General features: G+C 42.5%; 1 protein-coding gene across 4 annotated transcripts in view; it reads right to left on the reverse strand.

Moving 5' to 3' along the window:
• Positions 1-2,055: 2,055 nt before the first annotated feature.
• The window catches only part of INTS7 (integrator complex subunit 7), a 45,245-nt gene continuing 32,696 nt past the window's right edge, over positions 2,056-14,604 (reverse strand). For 3 of the 4 annotated variants that reach the window (XM_044422233.1, XM_044422169.1, XM_044422040.1), the window contains 4 exons: positions 13,100-13,232; positions 11,001-11,099; positions 4,452-4,637; positions 2,056-3,759 (listed from right to left, as the gene is read on the reverse strand). In XM_044422233.1, the coding sequence (XP_044278168.1) occupies positions 3,448-3,759; positions 4,452-4,637; positions 11,001-11,099; positions 13,100-13,232 (730 nt within the window). In that variant the 3' untranslated portion in view covers positions 2,056-3,447. The remainder of the gene's footprint in view (positions 3,760-4,451; positions 4,638-11,000; positions 11,100-13,099; positions 13,233-14,604) is intronic. The other variant, XR_006413904.1, reaches the window with a different exon arrangement.

The raw sequence follows: 14,604 nt of genomic DNA on the forward strand, positions 1-14,604 counted from the left end.
ATTAAAAGTTAACCAGCTGTGTAATAAAAACACAATCTCTTACAAAATCACATAGGAGCAAATAAATATAGATTGACGAGGTAATTATTCACAAAAGCTTGGTGGACTACCCATGCATTAAACCAAACATCTAGAATTTTCTCAACAGTTGTCTGAGGAGAAAGTTCCACAGAGGAGAAATTTTAGTATTGCAATGCTAGAAGTCAGCCCTGGGGGAAATTGCCATCAGAACACAGCTGTCCTATCTCATCTCTGAAGAACATGAATCCAAGCTCTTTAAAGGGAAAAGATACTAATAGAAGCAAACACATGTTCAACCACGAATCCATGCCAGCATGATTCAAAATCCAGCTCCAAAATGGATTTCTTTGCATGGCAGAGGTATGCAACACTTGGCCCTTAGGCCGCATCCAGTCCCCGATTGTCCTTTACCATTGCCAAACTTTCTGTGGTCACAGAAAAAGTGGCAATTTTGCTGGAAAACGGTGCGTGGAGAGTATGCACTCCCTGCGTGTCTTGTTCTTAAGTAGAATTGCCACTTAGTTGCCACTGCAACAGTGGAGAGGGGGCAGCTACTGGCGAGTTCTCTGGGAGAGGTAGGAAGGTAGCCCCCTGACATCCATCGGGTTTCCACCCTGATGCAGGGTTTTGATTCCCTGCCTGAGCAGCAGCTCTCTTGACAGGTGGAAGGAGAGAGATTGCCAGCAGCGGTGGTCATTTTGCATGCGAAGCACATGCTCTGCCACTGAGCCACGGCTGCTCATTCTATGCTGCACAAAGGCAGCCCCAAGGGTGCAGTCCATCACAGTCATCCAACCATGGTAAGGTTAAAACTCATGCAACCACAGCCAAGCCCATCATCTCCAGAAACAAGTGCAATGGGCACCTCAGTCCAACTGGGGAAAGCCAGTCCTGCCCAGACTGATCACCACATGATCATTCAGGAGTAGCATCAGGCCAGGAACATTCCCAGACTGAGAACTAGATTCTTCAAGGGGAGCACAACTCCATCCAGAAGACCCTAATAACTGCGAGCACTTCTGACTTGTCTGGGTTAGGCTACAGTTTTTTAGTCCACATTAACTCCATGTCTGATTTCAGGCACCAACTTTGGGCTTCATGGCCTCTTGTATTCAGGCTGTCACAAAGAGGAAGGTCAAGATCTCTTCTTGCTGATGCCAGAGTGTAGGGCACGGAATAATCAACACAAGTTGCATCAACCAAGATTCAGGCTGGACATCAGGAAAAGCTTCCTCACTGTCAATACGACAGTGGAACCAGCTGCCTAGAGAGATGGTGGGCTCTCCCACACCAGGGACATTCAAAAAGAAACTGGACAGCCATCTGAGACGGATGGTGTAACATGGTGTCTTGCAACAGCAGGGGGTTGTTGGCTTTCATGGCCCCTTTCAACTCTATTATTCTATGACTCTGTGATAATGACAGTGCTGAGTATCATCAGCATACCAAGAACTTCAAGCCCCAAATAGTCTTTTCCAAAGGCTCACGTGGATGATTAAGCAAATTCACTATGCTATGAAGAGCAATAAGTTCCAAGTAAATAGTTTATCCATTGCTAAGGAGCCAATGTAAGGGTTTTTGTTTTAATTTTGTGCACATAGGATATTGGGGACTAAAGGGCCACAGTTTGTCCAAGCAGCTACTGCAAAACAAAGACTAGATATTTTCCTATAGCCAGGAGGCAAGGTCAGTAATTGCCTCTAGAGCCCTTGCTGCAGGGATCAGATAGCACCATCTAAATCAGTACTAGATCAGGATTGTTAACAGATCAAGGAGGAGGAAAGGAGGTGTGACATTTCTCTGTTCCACTTATCAAGGTCAGGCAGGATATCACTGCTGCTTAATGTCAAGCGTTATTCATCATTCGTTCACATTAACATGCATGCTGCGCGTGGGAGAAGTGAAATGTTTCCTCATGGAGGCAGGAAGCACTTAAAAACCACAGGCAACCAGTGAACCAAATGTTGGCTTGCTTAGTAAAGGCCATTTCCAACATCTTTTTCTTCACAAGAATTTCCAGCTTTGCTCATTGAATGCAAATAGAAAATTAATGATTTATTAGACTATTCCATACTTTATTTATTCAAAACTTTTATATCCCGTCCACTACATAATTAAGATGATAACCTGTTCTTTAACAATTTGAGTAATAAAACCCATCTGAGTTTTTCCAATAAAGAATAACAAATCCCAGCTACAAAAAAGACTGTGCAGCACCCATCCAAAGAAAATGCTTTTCTTCAGGGAAGCCCCCAGCAGCCTGCATGCCTGGAACCTCACCGCCTGAATGGACTTCTGGCATCTGAAAGCAAGGCACGTGGACACAATGAGCATGCAATAATGCAATGACTGTTCCTTCCTGCAGAGCTACAGAAGGCACTTCACAAACCGGTTTAAATAGCTATGGCAGAAATATGTTCTTCGTATCTCTCAGCCGGATTTTTATTCATTAAGGAGTAATTAATGGGAAATAGTTCTCCCTTCATGATCTTGTAGGGTCTTTGCTCTTGCAGAAAAGTGTATCTTTAAAAACATTCAAGATACATCCCTTTTCACATTCGAGGGTGTAGGCACTGCTTCTAGCACTGTAACATTTTCAAGTAAGTTGTCTCTTCAAGGACCTCCTCTTAAAAGCACTGGCACTGGAGTGAAAAAGCATAAAAGCAGCTTTTCTCATTTGTCAGCTTCCTAACATAAGCTTTTCCAGTCTCTCAAAGATGAAACAGATTTATTTCCATTCTTTTGAGGGGAAGACTGGAACCCCATCCAAGCTGAAAGTGTCTTTGGCAAGGTAGTCTCCAGTTTCCCAGTTGGCATCTCTTGAGCAGTGATGCATCCATAAGCAACAAAAATGACTATCTCTGAGATTCAGAAGGATAAAGAGCACTGTCACCATAACTGGAATATTAAACCTTTCTTTTTGTATGACAACATTCAAAAGCATTACTTGCAATTATCATCCCAGAATGTCTGGATACATGGGCCTAACTTTGTGACATCTGCCATCTCTGCGGTTTACATACACGCAAGTACCACCTGGTTTCAGAACTCCAGTGTAGCATTTGCTTAGCGCTCTCAAACCAGTTTGTGCTCTTTAGGAGGTGGCGACTGGATGACTCCAAGAGTGCAACTCAGATAATACTTACACATTTCCTTGCTCACTCGCTGTCTTCCAAGAGGAACTTGAACAGCCAAGACACACGGGGATCAACTGATTTGGGAAAGCAATGTAAACTGTTCTTAATGTACAGTGGCCTTCACAAAGAACAATCCTAAAAAACTTCTTCAAAAGTGGAATGCAAATTAATTAAGGAAAGGGCTGAAGCTGAATCAAAAGAGACTGGCTGGGTATGCGAGGCAACCAGCCTTCAGTCCCTCACACCAGCACAGTGCCCACAACACGGGTCCCTGAATGAAGAATGAGTGCTAAAATCGGGAATATGCAGTTCGTTGCTGAGTCTGGGCCTGCGGTGGCTGCTGGGGTGGCTGGGGAGGCTGCTGTCCCTGCTGCTGCTGAAGCCGAATTTGCTGAGAATATGGATCTTCCAGAGACTTAATCAGCAGAGTGGTTTTTGGCCCAGTCTTCCATATGATGCCATTGAGATCTCTCACAGAGGACTCCACAGTGATGCTATGGGTGCCAACAATGATGAAGTTCAACAGGAACTGCGTGCTGAAGTAATCGTTGTGAGGCTCGACCATCTGCTCCATCTCATTGGTCAGGCTGTCAAGAGGCAGCTAAGAAAGGAGATGAAAAAGGAAGGGTCAGGATGGCATGTCAGGCTGTGCCTCTACAGAACAGTGCAATGCTTTAATTTCACCATACAAAACAGATGCTGGGCTCCTGGGTGTGGCAGCAGAAATTCCAGAGGAGGGCCAAATAAGCCGATATCCTATACTTTCATTCAGCCTGCCTGACGCAAGACATTAATCGTCCATCTTTTTAAAACTAGCTCCTTGCTCAGCTGTCCAGATCAGAAGCCCATTGCTGGGAACCTCTGCTTGGCCACTCCAAGTAATCAACATTCTCTCGCATGGTATGTTTACTGCTACCAGGCAGCTGCATGTTTTTAGCTAGGGCATTTCAGAGCTACTGCCAAGATAGCAAGTGAAGAAAGGGATTATCTGTCCTAGCAGTCTTTTACCACCAATATGTGCACGCTTCTCCTAACCAAATGATAAAAGAGGTGGGAAACCTGCCATGGAAATATGAAAAAAGATCTAGACCACTGAGTTGTTATTCAGGGGGCGTCTCTTCAAATGAGCCAAAGCTGCTAGAAACGCTTGCACTCACATTAAAGGACTCGCACACACACTGGAGGTGAAAGGATTCTTACTACCCAGCAGGGGGAATGAGATCTCAGTGTCGATTCTTCCCAGGTTTCAGGCAGCATGAAGGTCCACAGTTTATGGCCCAGATCCTTCCTCACCTTGTAGTCTTGTCCAGATTTGCTCTGCAGCGTTGAGGACACATTCAGACAGATGGACTGGACTTTGCGGAAAAGGCCTGGCTTGGAGCCGTGCTGAACCACTCCTTCCACTTTTAAGGCCAGTTGCTGGTTGTTCTGAACTACGATGGGCTCAGCAGGGTTACGTGGAGATGGGGAGAGGGCAAGCTGAAGCAAACAAAGAGCAATATTGATTAGGGGGCATTTGCTGAGGACAAAAGCAAAACATTCAAGCAGGAACAAACACCTTAACTGAAATGAGAAACGAGGAGAAGAGAGGGAGAAGGCAAAGACTGTTACAACGCTCGCGAAAAGGAGCACTTGAACACGATACGTGACCGGGGCATTCCCGTGTGAGACTCCACTACTGAAGAAAAACATTCCTGCACATAGAAAAGTAACATGACAGGGAGAGCAGAGTTCAGTCCAGCTTTCTTTGCGCCATACCAGTTTTGCACATGCAGGCAGTATTTAGACAGGAGAGTAGCTGACATGCTACTCTTAGCCTAACCTAATCTAGCCTAACTTTCACAGGATTGCTCTTATGAAGGTACAATGCAACTATGCAAGTAATCTTTGGCTTCTCACAGGAGTAAAAAAGGTGGGATATAAATACAATAGAATAGTAGTAATATTTCCAGCTTCCTAGGCATAATAACTAGTTGCAACCAAAAAGTTCTTTCTCACACCCATCCAACTCTCTTTGATCTTGGTCCTTGCCAATGTTTTCTTTCTTCTTCTTCTTCAGTTTTTTTAAAGAAAGCATGAACCTTGGAAGCAGATGCATGCAAAGCAAATATATTGTAAGGTGCATAAATCAACTACGGAATCCTGTTCTCAACAGTTATATTTGGCAGAGAATACTTGATCTTAGGGCAGATAAAGGCAAAAGGCTATTTGTGTCCACCTATAGCCAGCAAACACACAGAAAGTGAGCATGTTGCCTTTTCAGCATTATTTCAAGGACAAAAACACCCTTTCACAATAGCAGCACAGAAACTGCATGTACCAAGTTTCATCTCACAGCCCTCCTGTAATACTTAAAAGGCACAGTGCCGACATGGACCAGGTGCAGGTCACAGAATACCAAACTTAAGTTAAAAGAAACCAGATTTAGACTTGACAGTAAAGAAATTGTTCCTGGTGTCTAAACAGTACGACAATGGAACCTATTACCTAAAGTTGTGGGCTCCCCCTCGCTGAGATATTCAAAAAGCGCCTGGACAGGCATGTGAATGGGATGGTGTAGTTTAGTGTCCTGCAATAGCAGGGGATTAGACCCAATAATCTTCTGGCACCTTCCAGTTCTAGTGTTCTATGATCATAGGGGTCCTTCCCACCAAAGTGCCACCTGGCCAGAACAATGATTGGAGACAAGATTTGTGTTTTACAGCGGTGACATAAAATGAAGCCCTGGAAAGGAGGCACGTACAGCACTGTTGTAAAGGCACCATCTGTGATCCCAATTGGATGAAAGCCTCACGCTCCGGGGTGTCAATCTTGCAGGATTCTATAATCATTCAGGAAACTCTCTTACTTGTCAAGAGCCCTTGCTTTCAATTCTGACAGCCTTAAGTACACACACTCCACGCAGACCTTAAATCAGTGGTTATTGACACAGTGCACTGGTTACCTGGAGCAAGTCTGAAGCCTCCTGCACCTCCTGCAAGGAGAGACGTCAGAGTCTCCACCTGCACTGCAGAGCTGCTTCCTTGAGATGCTCATCTGCTGGGCTGCCTAGTCAGTTCTGCAAAGCTAGAGAAGACTCTCCATTTTAGGGGGATCACTCTGGGAACCAATCCTGAACCACGATTCATATTGCTTGCCTATTTTGCTGCCATTTGTCAATGTCTACATTATAAGGATATACTGATTTATCTTGCTATAAGGCAGTATTGAATTGTGTTATTCCAGAAGCACCGCTGCACCAGCAGACACTAGATCCCAAACTACGTGCAAGAGGAGAAGCCAGCCAAAGTTGCCATTGCACACTGCAAGTATAACGCAACAGAACAATCTGGTGGCGTTCTGCTAGTGCTACTTGAGCTTGCAGACTGACACTTTTGGACACACCCAATTGTTTTTGTCTATGTTATTAAATATTAGCAAACTGCTTTTAGATTAAAAGTTGCCATCTTTATTTTTCCACATCTAAGGTATAGATTTAAGAAAATTAAAGTGCTGGAACAAAGCGTTTGGAAGCTGATTTATAAGGGAAACTGGATTAGGATCTGAGGAAGGAGGAATGCCAACTGGCTGAAGATTCATCAATACTTTAAGATATGCAGATGATGCAATATTACTGGCAGAGAACAGCAGTGCATTGAAATGGCTCCTGAGCAAAGTGAAAGAAGAAAGTGCAAAAACAGATTGCAGCTGAACATTAAGGAAAATCATGATCACAAAGGAATTATACAACTTTAATGTCAATAATCTTGCATATCTTGGGTCAATCACAAATTCAAATGGAAACAGTAGCCAAGAAATTAGAAGACTGAGACTTGGAAGGGAAGGAAACTAGAAAAGGTCAGCACATGTAAGGATGTTTCACTGGAAATCAAGGCCAAGGTAATCCACACTATTGTATTCCGAATCACTACGTTTGAGTATGAAGGCTGGCAGTGGTGAAAGCTGACAGGAACAAGACTGATGCATTCCAAACATGGTGCTGAAGGAGCGCTTCCTGAATACTGACAGAAGAAGGAACATGTAGGTCCTACCTAGATGAAACCAAGCCACAATTTTTCTGAGAAGTAAAAGGGATGAAACTGAAGCTGATGTCATTGAGGCACATCATGAGAAAGCAAGACTCACCGGAGAAGACAATCATGCCTGGGAAAGTTGAAGGCGGACAATGATTAAGATGACCAAATATGAGATGGATTTGTACCATAAAGCAAGCCACAGCCCTGAGTTTACAAGAGCTGAGTAGGGCTTTTGCGGACATGACACTTGGGAAAGCACTCATTTATAGGGTCTCTGTAAGTCAGAGATGACACTATTTGTTCCTCTAACACAATGTAGCCTGTTCTGACAGGTAGCAGTTCTTTAGGGATTCAGCAGGTTTTTCCCCCACATCATCTGCCAGGAGTTGAACACGGGGTATGAGCTATTCTCTTTCCCACTCTAGAATCTAATCTAGAATCCAAAACCCAAAATCTAATCTAGAATCCAAAATCCAAACTAATCTAGAATCCAAAACCTATTGTGTCTGATTAAAAATCTAACTGGCTACAGAACCAACAGACTCCTTATTATGGTTTTTAAAGCTACCTTTTAGATGTGTTTCTAAAGAAACCTTTTGAAATCATGGTTATTTTTAAACTAACTCATCAGTGCCTTGCATGAAAATGTTATTCATGGAATGCATCTGCAAACAGGATGCTAGATCTGTCAGGTCCTGCTCAGACAGTGTTCTGGAAAAGTTGCACAACTGAGTTACTACAACTGATGCTTCTGTGTGGAAGTACTCCTCTGAATGCCTGAAATATTCTAGTTGTGTTAGACTAGCAGCAGCTATTTCTAAACTAAAAACTGCATCACCGGTGTCATTCCTTAAGTTTCAACCTCTCCTGAACGTCAAGTAATATGTTTATTAAAGTGATGTTTTAATTAAAATAGCAAGCTATATTGTAGCATGAATAAATATGGTTTATTTCCTTTGGTGCACAAATGGCATTGCTTCTGTCTTATACTTTGCTTTCAAATGTACCAATGAAACACTTATCCTGCCCTTTAAGTCTGTCCACACAAGTATTTCAGCTATGAAGTACGCAACGCAGAATTCAAAAAGGGTTTATAGTATTGGACTGTAGCATTCTGAAATGCATGCTAACATTCCAAACTGCATGACTGAAGAGAAATGCCCAGGCAGGGTGGATTGGAAGCGCTCAATCATTCAAGTGCCCAAAATGTTGTATGAAAATCTAAGACTGCACTAGAAAGCCTCGACTAGTGAGAGAAAGAAGCACAGTATTCAATCCACATATTTTAGGTATTCATAAGGCTGGGCAGGAGAGAGAAATTGTGCTGTTCTTTGTTACGAGCAGCATACACATTGTCTAATGACATGATGCAACTATGATCCAAACCACAATTCCCATTATACACTTCCCTCCACAAACACATTATCTAAAAGTCTTCATTGCATTTCTTCTAAAGAAGCACTTCAGTTGCAGAGAACAACCTTCCCCAACCTGGTGGTCTTCAGAGGCATTTGGACTGCAGCTCCCAGAATTCCCATCCACCAGGGCCATTGACTGGGAATTCTGGGTGCTGCAGTCCAAACATGTCTGGAAGGTGCAAGGTTGGGAACGCTGGTATAGAAGGTGGGTCTGTGATTAGGGTACCACATGGCTAAAATACCTGTAGACTGCACATAGAAACAAATGTGTAAAATCAGGAACTTCATTCTGAGCAATCAAAAGGGTAAGTTCTCCTTGAGTGTACTTTTCTGGATGGTTTTTTCAGTAAATGGCTGCCTTCAGTGTAAGCTTCATGTATACAGTATTTGTTCTGGAGTTTAATTATTCTATGGACAGGATATGAGGTTAATGGAAAAACAGCAGCTGAGGCCATATTACCCCAAATGGATAGTCGATAAACCCAACCATTAAAATGAAGCAGGAAAATGAAGCAATAAAACAGACCACAAGAGTTTAAAAGGTACAAGAGTAAATATTGAAATCTGCCAAGCCATCCAATGGATTACACAAAAAATAGGAGTGCACAAGTTTCTTCCATCACATGAATGCTTACAGAGCACTGGGGTGCCCTGTGCTGTATAGAAAAAAGAGATAAGGAGAAAACACCTAACTCACTAAAGCACAGACTCCCTCGTGCAACCTACAATTTGTCACACATCTGAAGAAAACCCATATATTTACTCTAGGCAAGTGGCAGATTGCCCTTCCAACGCAAACGATGTTAAGTGTTCCTTCATATATGGCATTTTATTTGCAAAGAAAAACTCCACGTGAAACTAATTGTTACAACTAGGTACACTGTCAAGTTTAAAAACTGAGCAATTGTCTATTTTGTCAATTACACACTAGCATGAGAAAAGAACACTGCCTATAAGGAGCTCCAGGTTACTCTTACTGCAAATTTATTGTTTATTTAGATAATCTCTATATTTCCTTTTAGCAAACCACTAAAGGAATGTACAATAATAGAAAAATAATAAAACCTACATCACAAAACATTAATAGCACAACCTCCCACCTTCTCCAAACAATATTCAAAAGCTAAGTTAAAAAGATTTAGAGCCAAACACAATTCCAAAGTTCTCCTGATAGCTAACAGTGCCTCCATCTTGTCCAGATGTAATCTCAGCTTGTTCATCCCCATTTAGTCCATTATGAAACCCAAACTCTTTTGCTGTTCAAGGGTATTGCCCAGTTCCCTGACAATGGGTGACAAACAGAAAAAAGTTGGGCATTATCAGAATATTGGTGGCCCTTTAGTCTAAAGCTTTGGGTAACATCACCCTCCTTTGTTCACATATTAAATGAAGTGAACAAGGTAGAAGCCAATGGAACACCCCAAGCCAATAGCCCTGGTGCTGGACGGCAGTCCCTTCATTCAGTACAATGTGCTGACGTGGTGGGCATCTAGGAGCAACCGCTGCAGCCTCTCCACCCCTCCATGCAGAAAACATGCTGAGAGCCAGTCAGAATAACCAGAAAGTGTCCATGACCATGGAATTGCATACAAATCCTCCATTTTCACTACCTTATCACAATACCAAATTGGAGCGTGCGCTGCAGCATGTGTGCGACAAGATCTGACACAGATCCCTGGCTGCCATGGGAGACAGTAAATCCCAAACCACTCCTGACTGAACAAACTTCACTGCGATCACTGAAATGCATTAGGAACGGCAGCATGGAACTAACTCCTGCCCTGAGATCATGCCAGGTAGCTCAGAAAGGGAAACTGTGGGCGGCGGCAGCAGAACTGGACTCCAGCAGAGTCCCTGTAGCAGTCTTCTCCAAGCTTGAGCCCTCCAGATGTGGTAAACTACAAACCCTAGATCTCTCAAGCCAGCTGGGTAACACATCTGAAGGATATCAAGTTGAAGGCAGCTGTCCTCCACCATCCTGGCCACCAGCTACAGTGGCAGGCATCCAACACTGCCAGGCTGCTGGATGGAGCATCTGATTACTGAGACCAAGCTCCTGTACAGCACTGCCACTCCATCTTCCAGCTCTCGCCTGCTGTACCGTGCCCTAACCTGTCAGACCAAATTGGGTGAGAGAGATTTCTCTCTGCATGTATCAGAATCCTGAGGGTGAGCAATCAGTTCAAAGCAGTTTAAAGTCTTCTTTAAAGGTATCTGTGATCCAAAAAGTACTTCTATTTAGGTGTGAATGTTAGTGCAGTTCCATGTCTTGGCAGCATTTTAATCTACAGATGATAAACTGGACCACAGGATCAGTGATTGTCTTCTTCCCCCACTTGTCATGCCTGCCGGTATAGGGATTTCTCTACCTTAAACAGTGGTTCGAATTCAGTGTAACCAGAGCTTACCTTAATACTAGTTGATTGTAGCTTCTGGAAAAAATACCTCTGGAAGGACAAGGGGACTTTCAGCAAGGCTATAACTGCACTGCATAGACAAGCCGTGTGCTGGAACAAAACAGTGCCAAGCTGGATCAGATTTTTGTTTTACAGCAGAGATAGAAAACAGCATGTATGTTAGGTATCTGCTCCATAGTTGCTTGCCCTTAAGTCTAGAGGGTGTGCCTACAGTAGCTCTCCCCATAGGGTGAGCTCCAGGTAAGTTGGACTATAACTTCTACCAGCTCCAGTCAACATGGCCAACAAGTGGGGAAGGCTGGTCTACAGGAACGGTGGGAAAGGTTTTCAAGTTTTAGCTGCACCCACCTCAGGGGCACTGTTTGGGCCATCAGGCCACTTATAAATTTATAAATAACTGAATTTTAAAAAATTCCAATTCCTTCCTGTATCAGGACAGGAGAAATATTAAGTAGTTACAAGCAGTACTTCAGTACCAGTGGTAAAGGAATTCAGAAGACAGCACAAAGCTACTCTCTCTCCCAGTTTAGCATAATGAAGAATTTATGGCAAAGGAAAGCAGAGGCCAAAACCATCTGATTTTGAATGGGTTTCCTGGAGACTGGGGCCATCAAGAGGAAGAGATGGATTGCCAAATATGGTAGGCCAAAGCAGCACTGGATGTAGCAAAAGGCTCGCAAGGAACCGTGTTTGTAACAGGAAGTTGCTGCAAAGGGGAAAAGAATGAAAAACCCAGAAGGAACGAGACATGTTGTGGGGGACTGGGGGCAAATTCTGAAGTCCTAGGAAAAACTTACTTTACTCCTGTGTTGGTCAGAGTACCCATAGCGCTGTCTGTCTTCAAAAAGGCAGAAAGGTGGCCAGCAAGAAATTAACACTGAAAGAGCTATAATGAATCAGACAAAAGCCTATCAAGTCTGGCATCCCATTTCCCACACTGGCCAGCCAAGATATCTATGGGAAGCCCACATGCAGGATGTTATGGCAAGTATTCCTTTCCTGCTACTGTTCAAACACTATCATCACTTTGGGTGTTGTGGAGAAATCCACAGCTATTTTCATTCACCTAAAAATGCAAGTCAGTCTTGCAGAGCTACTCCGAATACATGGAAGTAATCAGGAACCTGTTCTCCTTTCAAAAAGATCTCATGGAGATGTCTTGAAATCAATACTGAGCCCCCGTGGTTCCAAGTCTAGTCAAGAGAATAAGTTCATCTAGACGTAAGTTGCCGTTCAGCAACTGTGTTCTTGGATGGCCTTGCTCAGGACAAGAAACACCGCACTGGGGAGAGGCTGTACTGAAACATGATCAGCTTTAATAAATAAAGCGAAGGTGGGGCAACAACAGATGGCCTCTATGGATTAACCTTCTGTAATTATGGCCATCATAGCATTGAAAATTTATTAAGAAAGCCAGCTCCTTGCAAACGGAGGGATAATTACAAGGAGAACAGAGGACTTCTGTCTGCACAATGATTTATGACTTTGCATGCCAATAAAAGCTTAGGCCCTGTATTTTCAATTAACAATCTTTTCATCTGTCCATACAGATATATGCAGAAAGCTATGTAGTGTTTTTGAGCTGCAGCTTTCCATTCTACAGTCTAGGGGCAAAGATTAAAACATTACTTATCAGAAATATGTCATTTCTTATACAAAAATATGCTCAAAAGTTATTTTATAGAGTTTAGACTTCTTGCAAGGAAGAACATCTTTTTCCATTTTGCAAATTTTTAGCCCGATGACTTCTACATTATACCTAAGTCAGTGCTGACATTATTCTTACTAGTCCAGCCAATAAACTGGATTAATCCTGAAATCCCGAACTGTCACTTTTATCTTGACCATCTAAAATTGCCACTGATAAAACAATGGCAGTGTTTAAGAGTCATCAAAAATTACACACACACAGGCAAAATGACTCTTCAGAGTTTTCTTTACATTAGAAATGTACTGCTTTCTGTGTTTATTTTGGAATGTCACTTGGGACCAATACAGAATCTGAAGATACAATCGTCTGACATCTTGACTCAAGAAAATGTAAAAAATGGTACTTTAGAAGTCTCTTTGACAGGGTAGTTTCTACTTGCCATATAAGATACAGGTGCATATTTTCTGTTCAAGGATTCCACTTCCTCCAGCACATGACTGAACACAGACATCATTCTCCTTTCATATTCACTTGAGACATGTGCCACTCCAGCAGAACCATATTCCTGAAAGCTACGGAAGAAATTAAATTCCATTTTAAGCAGCTTTATATGCATTTTTGCTAACCTTGCTTCAGAACCTTATGCATTTTACACACAGTGTTGGACCTCCTCATTGGAAGGGAAGGCAGGATAAAGATTATAAATATTCCACTCATACTACTATTTGTATGAATTGACCCTACTTGAGAATATAATATCACAAAGAAACTGTGTGGCTTGCTCTGGCTGATATTATTGCTGTCTTCAGTGCTGTAGCTGTTACTCCCGACACATCCTTATCTCCTCTTTGCATTTCACACTTAACTTGAAATCTCTAGTTAACCCAGGACATGAAAAGGTAGGCAACAGTTATTCCAGACTGGGATGGGGGCTGATGTACTGCAGCATCAGTAATTACTCACAATGGTGGAAAACGGAAATCTATCCTGCACAGACAAGCCTTGCTCAGTCATAGTTAAACTATAGTTTTGCACTAATAAACCTTTGACTCATCAGCTTTCTCCTCCAACACAACCATGAAGAGGTTGTTGGAAGCGTTCACTTGTTTTTGTAATTAACCATAATTTATTCCTTTGTCTGAAGCCAGAAAAAACTGTTTGTTGAGCTTCTTCTGGGAACCTGGCAAGCATGGGTTATACGAGGGTTAACAATCCTGGCATTATCCATGATTATGCTATGGTTGTTTAACCCTTGAATAACCCATGTTTGCCAGGTTCACGTGACAAGACAAAACTAAGCAAGGATTGTATATTTAACCTTGCTGTGGGTTAAGCAAACCTTGATGAACTACAGTGTTATCATCTGAACCCTATCACTATAGTCTCTCTATGGTTTAGGGGAAACAAGTCAACTTCAAGCCATTATTTGCCTAAACTATAGCTAAGATAAATCAGATTTTGGACTAGACATTACAATGTAGTTAATTGAAAAATAGAAGCAAAAGTTTCTGATCACCTCTCTGCAGCCACCCTAGGAAAGAAGGGAAAGGAAAACACACAAGTTCAAGGTTTACACATTCAACACTAAAACCTAGTTTAGTATTACATCTGAGTTGGACAACTGTTTTAGAAAACTTGTATAGCCTATATGAATTGAGCTCTACTAGAAACAATTACCCACAAGGCTCCATTTTGAGAATCCCAAGGTGAAGTGAGCCATTACTACTTCTGATCATTTTTCTGCTTTCTCGTCTCAAAGGATCTGATCTATCCAATTCTGTTACATAAACGAATACCAGAGTGAGCCCAAAGGGGACACTAAGCAGACTTACGAGGCTCACTTGGTCCCTACAGTAATTTCATCCCAATCAATGGCAGTGCACCAGAGACTTATCTTGTTCATTTAGGGGACCTAAAGAGGAACACAGACAACTCAGGAGAGCC

Source organism: Varanus komodoensis, unplaced genomic scaffold (assembly GCF_004798865.1).
Source record: "Varanus komodoensis strain SLA01 unplaced genomic scaffold, ASM479886v1 scaffold1, whole genome shotgun sequence".
Taxonomy (NCBI): Eukaryota; Metazoa; Chordata; class Lepidosauria; order Squamata; family Varanidae; genus Varanus; species Varanus komodoensis.